Here is an 8,706-nt window from a genome sequence, read left to right as displayed (position 1 = left end):
TGAGTAAGTAAATATTTTTTTTAGAATCTTCCACTGTAGTCCTCCAGATTGCCTTTTGGTGGTAGAACTTATTATGTGAACTGAACTTCTTCAGAAATTTTAACCAAAATATTTACCCATATATAATCAATGATTGCAGAACCTATATATTATATATTATAATGTACTCCCTCAAGACCTATTTGTTAGGCGTATTAGCAAAAAAAGTACCGGTATGCAGGGCGCACTCCAGTTACCTATGCATGTATTAATCAGCTTGATCAATATTCTAAATGTTATTTTCTGGTGATTAAAGACTCAGTTGCAGCTGATTTGACTGGGCAACTAAATAAAGCCAATTTCAGTGGGAGTGTCATAACAATATTATGGACATTAAATTTGCTAACATATACCAATAGTACGAGGGGAGAAAAGAGAGGAGTGTCATGAAATGTGAGAGGGGTGTCATCACCATGACACTCTACTGGTACAGTTCTTAAGATTCCCGTCTAGGTAATTATATCCATGACACTCCCACTGAAATTGGCCTAAAACTTCAGTTCGCATGCACCAGTACTCAGCAAAGGTAACTAGGCCGCCTCCATGCGCATAAGGCTGCAGAACTAACTGGGCCTTTTGCGAATTGACGGCCCAATGTTGAACCTCCCGCTCCAGCAAAATCTTCTGCGACGAATCAAATTGCATGGGCATGGCAGGCTTCTTTTGCTGAGCAAGTGCCCGAGATCTGTAAGGCCCAAAGGCCAAAATAATCCACCTCTGTCAGCCAGTAGTAGACACCTAAATCTCCGTACTTATTTGGCATTCGAAGAGGAAGGCAATGTATGAAGGTATTTTCCAAAGCCCGTTGTCCACCCACAGTTTTATTGAGATGTTTGTTTCAGATCTGGAGATGTCTATCTCAAAACCGGAGAAGGAAGTTATCGCACAGGCAAGGGGCGCACCTGGCGTGGCACCGCAATGGATACCGGTGCAAGGATTGTTGAAGGTTAGTGTTGACGCCGCTCTCTCAAAAAATTCGAATGTAGCGGCAATGACAGCGGTGGCGAGGGACAAAGCTCGCGTTTTCATGGGGGTGTCAGCTTTGGTTCTGAAGGGCATCTCTGACCCAGAGACGACGGAGGTGCTGGCGTGCAGGGAGGGTTTGGCCCTTGCAACTGATCTTCTGTCGAGGAGAGTTTGCATTGCAAACTATGCCACTGTGGTGAAGAATTTGGAGGGACCCGGGATGGGTTTCTAAGGCCAAGTGATTAGGGAGCTAAAGGCAGGCATGGCGACTTTTGACAGGGCCAAGATTGTTCATGAAGGCAGGGCGTCGAATGTTGATGCTCACAGGCTAGCCAGAAGCTCGGTCTACGAGACCGAAGGGAGGCATGTTTGGTTCTTATTTCCTCCTGATGGAGTCTGTACCAGCTTTATTGATGTTTAATTAGTGTGGTGCACCCCTAAAAAAAACCCTAAATCTCCGTACCACCTGAAATAATATTTCAGATCCAAGGAAAACGAGTTTGGATCCACGGACTAAATTTTAGACAAAATTTAGATAATGATCCAAATAGATAGACTAAAGTTAGTTTCACTCTAACTAAAGTTCAGTTCATTAATCCTTAGAACCCAACAAATTTAGACTAAATCAATCCGTGAACTGTGAAAACAAACAAACTACCTCTCACTATGCGCACGTAGGTAAAAAATAATATAATCCAAAGGTAAAAAGGATATTCGTGAACTGCGAAAAAAACAAACTGCCACTCACTATGCGCACGTAGGTAAAAAATAATATAATTCAAAGGTAAAAAGGATATTGCTATATTTCTCTACATGTATCGTCTAAAGTTTAGTTCATTGGATCCAAACATGCATAGGCTATGGTTATGTAATGTTTGCTCATCTCAAATGCCTTGTTTAGTTCGCGAATTTTTTTGGTTTTGATATTGTAGCACTTTTGTTGTTATTTAATAATTAATGTCTAATTATAGACTAATTAGACTTAAAAAATTTGTTTCGTGCTAATTAGTTGGATTGTATAATTAATTATTTTTTAACTATATTTAATGCTCCATGCATGTGTCCAAAGATTCGATGTCACGAGTAATATGAAAAAAAATTGGGGAACTAAACAGGTCCGGAACTCAAATTTAACCCTAGGTGATCCAACGGAGCCTCAACCGGGCACCACCGTACAGCACAGCACCACTCGTTGTCGCTTCACACTTGTACGGAAAAAACAATGCGCGATGATGGAGGCCCGTTTGTCCTCTCCGCTGTGAACATGGCTCCGGCGTCAGATCGGAGAACAAGGCGGTGGCGATAGATCACAGTACTCAGCAGCAGCAGCAGCGAGATCCACCGATCCACATCCTTCTCCGGGCACACAGCGTCGCTTGCAACACCCCACGCGCCACCATTACTGCCATGCCGGAGACGAACAAGGTGCCTTCCGCTCGAGCTGATCGCGGGCAGACAGACAGGCAGGTACGGCCCATGAACTTGGCCTCACCTCCTGCTGCTGCTGCACCCGCTGGACATCTGCATCTTCGTTCACGGGGACGCGCCCGGCCCCAACGCGCAGCATTCAGTTCTGGCGGATCGATCCGGTGGCCAGTACAAGTACAGTACAGCAGTACGTCCAAGGATTTACTCATTATTATTCTCACAGGATCAGACGGACGGATCTCTCTGTATCCGTACTAGCAAGCTCACAAGACTTCGTCTGAAACAATCAAACAAAACACAAGCAGATGGGCACATCGGCAAAACAGCAAATTTCAACCAAGGACAAAGCAACAGAATCATCAGGGACGCAATTCAAAACAACAGCATGCTGTACTTCCAAGTCAAAATATTCGGCTTGTTATGTTTTTCCACTTCCACTGAAGAAGAGGAAGAATGAAGATGCCAATTCTTCCATGTCTTTTACAGGGCACAGATCCATCCCAGTCCAGGCACATCATGTAGTATTACGTCTACTGCTACTGACAATCTTACTGTTTTGCACAACCAAGAGTATAACACACAACGCACTCACAAAAACACAGTGTGCACCCCTGACCTCAACATACACTTGCTGTGGGCGGGGAGCCAGTAAAACAACATATGACACTCAGATCAGAAGACTAAAAGAGAGACCGAGCGAACGAAGCGAAAATCAATCAGCAACGCTTCACGCCTGCTCCGGGTACCTTTTCCATTGTCGGGAGCAGGGGGAGGTTGAGCAATGGTGAATCAGGACCAAGGACCTTCATATAACCCTTGTCAAAAGTGGCCAAAAAGGAGAAGTGAGAAGAAGGAAAAACTGTAACCGTGGTGTTCCAGTAGCTTAGTAGTTTCTGTTGTCTTGTTTCTTTCCTGTTGTTGGTGGCGGCATGCCGGGGGCCTGTTTTCTTCGGCGGTGTGCTAGCAGGCAGCGCCCTTGCGGCAGGACAGGGCACCGGCATCCGAGGTGATCGAGCCGACCATGGATGATGACTTGGCGCCGAGGCTGGAGGCGCGTGAGTAGCTGGCTGAGGCGCCTGCGCCCGATGGGGTGAAGTAGGCGCCGTTCAGCAGGAGGTCACCCTCTGATCTCCAGTTCCAGCTCTTCCAGACAGTCTGAGCCGTCTCAACTCTCTTGGTCACCTGCAGTTCAGTCAAATTGGAAGTCAGCTACTGACAGAATGGTTGCTTCTGAAGCCAAAAAAAAAATGATCAAGACAGCATATGTACCTCCTTGGCGAAGGGGTTTGTCGGAGCAAGGTAGCGGTTGCCCTGGCTGTTGATGGTTGGCTCAGCGCTCCCGCCAATGGCGTACATTTCCCAGTGGGTGTAGTCATTGTTCACCACATGGAAGTAACCATGCCGGCACCTGAAACAAGAGCAATTGAGATTGTAGCAATGGTTAGCAAAATATCATCCGAAACGTGTAATAAGAAATGAATACAGATCAGTCGATTGCAATGCTGGACAGGAACAAGCAGACAACAAGTTCAGTATACTGGTTTCAGTTCATGAATTCACCTTGGCATTCTCTGAATGAGGCCTTCACCGAAATGGTTGAAGGCTATTGTCACCTGCATTGCCTTGTCCTTTACATAGGAGTCACTGTGGCCCAGAAGCATCACCTGCATCAATTCCAGTTTCACCATTTGGTGAGAACCAAATCAGGTCGTTTGCAGAAAAGGCCAAAAGAATCCCGTTGTGCACGTGACAGCCAGATACTACACCAATATCCTCAGCATATGCAGCCGACAACTTCTGGTTAGATTTGGGAGAATAACTGGAATGAAGGAATTTTATGCTATACTACACTTGTACGGCATAAAACAAACTAGTTCTTGGCATATATGTGCCAACCCTGTAGATTTCTCCAAATTTCAGAAAACAAAAGGGCATTGCGCACAGGCACTTAATTATTGCAGGATCAGGAAAAACAAAAGCATAGGATCTAGTATGAGGTCGTACTACCTCGTTGTGGTGGGTGAAGTAGTTGTTGGACACAGTGATAGCCGTGGATCCCATGATGGCATCGATCAGGCCGTCGGCGCAGTTCGCCAGCGAGCAGTGGTCCACCCAAATGTGGCTGGCGCCGAAGATGGACACAGCATCGCCGTCGGCAATGGTGCGCCACCCGTAGTGGCTGGGCGAGCTGCGCACCATGGCGTTCCCTGTGGGCTTGCAGTCGTGGATGTGGAGCCCGTGGATGATGACGTTGGTGACATACTGGATGGTGATGCAGGCGCCGTTGGCGATGTGCACGTTGGCGCCGCGTCCGTCGATGGTCTTGAAGCTGTTCATGATGAGCTCCTGCTTGAGCGTGATCACCATATCCCGCTTGAAGATGATCCAGAGCGGCTCGTCCTGGATCACGGCGTAGCGGAGGGTGCCCTTGCGCGGGTTGACGGCGTCGTCGTCGCTCGGGTCAGTGACGACGTAGATCTTGCCGTCGCGGCCACCGATGGCGTTGCGGCCGAAGCCGATGCCGCAGTCAGCCAGGCGCTGGCGGTTCTTGTGCCAGTCCGGGTCGCAGCGCCAGCAGTCGTCGATGGGGTTGCCCGTCCCACACGACAGGTACCCGAGATTCCGCCGGGCCGTGCTGTTCCTGATGGACCTGCCGAGAAGACATTCATGCAATCCAAGAAGCAGCCTTTAAGTTTTTTTTTCACAACTCAATTTACAGAAACTACTACTAGTAATTACTAAACAGGGAAAAGGTACAAGCAGCATTCAGCGGATCAGGAATGTGATGACCAAAGCAGCAGTAATTAGATGACAGAAAGAACATTTTGCATCTCTCATGCATGAGCCCTGGCAATTCTAGATGTAGCATTCAGGAATTACAGTACAGTATTTTGAAGATCAAAGCGGCCAGAAAACTTGCAATAAGTGATAGAAGTATACTATTTCTCTGGGGACCAGATCACTGCCCATGCCCATTCGTTGCATCAAACATGTCGGTCAATAATGGCTTGTTGGCACCAAACTCAACAAGAACACTTCTTTTTTTCTGTCGGTGCAGAGTTTCATTGCAGGTTACTGTATTCGCTACAGGTTTCGAGCACCACTACAGTGCATCCTCAACTGTGAATCGGCTGCCGTTGCCAGCAACAGATCTTTGCATGCTGCATTGAAGATTAGGTGGGAGATAGACGGAGACAGAGGAATTGGGCGAGCCTGCTGGTGAGCACCATGAATGCGCGTCACAAATCCAGGGTCGAGAGCAGGCAGTGCTGCCCCCACACGAGCGTGGGGAGAACGTGGTGTGTCACTGCCTGACATCCCCCGCACCGCCGCTACAGCTCTCGCCGGCTGCTGCAGCGCGGTGCCGGTGGCGAGGTGCGCGCGGACAGGAAGGGGGGGAAGGCCGGCGTCCGGTCGCCGTAGTCACTCCGTAAAAGGCAACAACGGAGTTAATGGGCGGGCGATCCGCCACCGGCGGACGGCGGTCCCTCCTCCACGGCGGTGCCGCGCGGCAGGGTCGCGTCGCCATAAAAGCAAGCAGGTGCGGGCCTGTGAGGAGGGAGAGATGGGACATGGCAGGTGGGCCCTGTGTGTTCCTGCTCCCACGTGGCAGGGTAAAGTACGCCATTGTTGGTACTGAACCAGATCTGCTCCGGTTAGGCCAGAATTCTTGTACGCATCCCCGTCTCTCCTTCTTTCTTCTCCTTTTTCTTTTACGCGGTGAGACTGTGGGTGGGCCGGGCTTGTCGGGCGGTGAACAGAAAGGCTAGCGCCGCAACACACTACTGCTAGAGTGCTAGCTGAAGGAAGAAAAGTAGCCGTGCTGGTGCTAAAACAACTGCAAATCATGCGCCGATCTATCTACTTGCAAATGCCATCCGCTTCGGGTCGGTTGGCACGACATGATTGAAGGCATGCAGGAAGGCGACTTACATGTGCACGTCGTCGACCACCGCTTCCGGGTCCTCCACCGCGCCGCGAACGGCCATCGCTGGCCCGTCGTCGTCACCGTCGGCCCTGCCAGACAGATATCACAAATCCAGGTGAAGTGAAATCGAGAGAGGGAGACAACAACATGCAGCTGAAACTGAAAGGCGCCAGCTAACACCGCCAGTATACTTCACTACTCTATCTAACAAAGAAAAAAAGGGAATGTTTGAGATGGTCCAGTAAAAGGAATTACTTTTTCAACTGTACAAGAAATTGGAATTATTGGTGCTCCCCAAGCACTAGCAATCCATAATGACAAGTGCAAATAAATCCCAAAACACAGAAGTGGTGGGTGAAGCGGAAAAGCGAAGGTGAATCCGTGCGCCGTTTCTTCATCATGGTTCGTGCGGGCAGAGGGAGGCATGGCATGCATGCCGCGCCGCTCGAGGCGTGCTCTGCTCTGCCCTGGTCGGTCGCGATGCCAAAAAGCAACGGGATTAAACAACCACCCACCCGGAACATCACTTTGCGCACGCGAGGACGTACCCCCAAGGCTGCAGCTTATCCGAGCCAATTCTTTTGCAGCCAGCCACAGCCTTTTAACCCAAAAAAAAAAGATGGGAAAACAAAATGAGTGGCACCACTGCGGGGGTACACCGCTGGGGACGCGGAGAGACAGGCCGCGATCTCGCTTGCTTCCTCGGCCAGCTTTTGCGCGGCTTCTTGTCCGCCGAAATCTTTACCCCGCTTTACCGTGGCCGGTGCAGCAGAGTAGGGGGCAGGACGGTGAGGGGTTTTTCAGTTTTGGTTGTGGTGAATGACGAGACTGCCCCTCGATGTTCCTCCCTCCCACTCCCTCTGCCACCGTAACGAACTCGGCAGCGGAAAGCAGAGCAGGAGCATCTTCTCGCTGCTCTTCCGATCCCAGGCTGTTCCAAACCAGATTCCCCAACCTTCCACCCAAAATACGAATTCCGCTGGTTACCGCGCACCAACCCCGCCTCCCCCCAAAGCCCAGAAGCGAAATTTGGGATTCGAAAATTTTGGGGGCAGAAGAATATTTTGTTTTCTGGAACGGAGCAAACCCTTTGCTCTGCCGCTGTCTGCTACCAATGGGTGGCCAAACGGGAAAAGGCCGGAATTGGACGGCCAAGATGGCGAGATCATGGAAACCAACGCGCTGGATGAACCCGCCCACCTGGGAGCGCGCCCAGGCAGGACCGAGAGAGAGAGAAGCAGAGGATGTGGGATTGGAGTGCTGCTCACCTCGGCGTCGCCGCCGCCGGCCATGACGAGTCCCGCAGCCACCGCCTCGAGCCGCCCGCCGCCGCCGCGCTCCGGGGCCTGCGACGCACGGAGCCGTGCGGTGGGTCAGTACGCCGTCCAATCCAACGGCAGGAGGCCGAGGAGCGCCGCGTGGGCGTCACACGGGCCGATGCGGATCCAGAAATTCGAAAGAAAATCACAGGACTGCAAGGCCGGACCCTCCCACAGCGCTCAAAACCAAATCCAGAGAAGGAAAAGCAGATGGAAGAATTCTCGAGCAGAGGGCGCCTAAATCGCCCAAAACCCCAGAGCAGAGCCCACGCCACATTGCGCGGCGAGGAGAGGAGACGAGAGGCACGCCGCGGCACTCACTGGAGCCCGTGGAGCACCCGGCCGCCGGGTCCGCCGGCGACCACCACGACGAGGACGAACAGCAGCAGCGCCGCCGCGAGCCCCGCCCGCCTCGCCGCCTTGAACCCCGCCGCCGCCGCCGCCGCCGCCGCCGCCGCCTCCGTCATTTGCCGCCGCCCGCTGGCTCCTCGAGCCCCTCCCTCCGCCTCTCTCGGCGATGAGAGCTCGGGAAGCGCGAGGTAGACCGAGCAAAGCTCTAGAGAGGAGGGAATGGCGAGGCGGAGGGGCTTTGAGCGGCGCGCCGATTTATACTAGTGCCGCCGCTCCGCCCTCGAGCCCCCGACCTCCCCGTACCCGCATTGCCCCTCGAGATTAGCGGATTCGCAAATAGACCCCCCGGGATCTCGAGCCAGAGGGCCCGGATGCAAATACGGGAAACCCAGGGGGCTGTTGGGGTTTGCGCCCGCCAACTAATTGCAGGGGTTAGGGAAGGAGAGAGATCCTGATCCTCCCTCCTCCACTGTGTGCGTTTAAGCTGCTGGTAATGGAGGACGACGGCGTAGGAGTAGTACTAAAATTGGGCTCTGTACCAAACTCCAGGAAAGTCAGAGTGTACCAAACTGGGCTTTGCGGGCGTCATTAATGCTGCACCTCGTCATTTTCTCTGCTCTGACGGGATTTTTTTTTTGGAAAAGGGTTTGTTTCTGACGGGATGAAGCGTGATTA

General features: G+C 51.6%; 1 protein-coding gene across 2 annotated transcripts; it reads right to left on the bottom strand.

Moving 5' to 3' along the window:
• Positions 1–2,804: 2,804 nt before the first annotated feature.
• Positions 2,805–8,250, bottom strand: LOC120639722 (probable pectate lyase 8). Of its 2 annotated transcripts, XM_039915603.1 has the most exons (7): positions 8,002–8,250; positions 7,630–7,707; positions 6,367–6,450; positions 4,441–5,083; positions 3,994–4,097; positions 3,703–3,841; positions 2,805–3,615 (listed from the first exon to the last, which is right to left on the bottom strand). In XM_039915603.1, exons 1-7 carry the CDS (start codon positions 8,145–8,147, stop codon positions 3,394–3,396), a joined length of 1,416 nt encoding a protein of 471 aa, XP_039771537.1. In that variant the 5' UTR covers positions 8,148–8,250; the 3' UTR covers positions 2,805–3,393. The 2 variants fall into 2 exon arrangements, with proteins under 2 accessions (XP_039771537.1, XP_039771538.1); XM_039915604.1 differs by lacking the exon at positions 7,630–7,707 and having other exon boundaries at positions 8,002–8,249.
• Positions 8,251–8,706: the final 456 nt, after the last annotated feature.

The sequence above is a fragment of the Panicum virgatum genome, chromosome 7K (genome assembly GCF_016808335.1).
Source record: "Panicum virgatum strain AP13 chromosome 7K, P.virgatum_v5, whole genome shotgun sequence".
Classification (NCBI taxonomy): domain Eukaryota; kingdom Viridiplantae; phylum Streptophyta; class Magnoliopsida; order Poales; family Poaceae; genus Panicum; species Panicum virgatum.
This window is presented reverse-complemented; position numbering and strand designations above follow the sequence as displayed.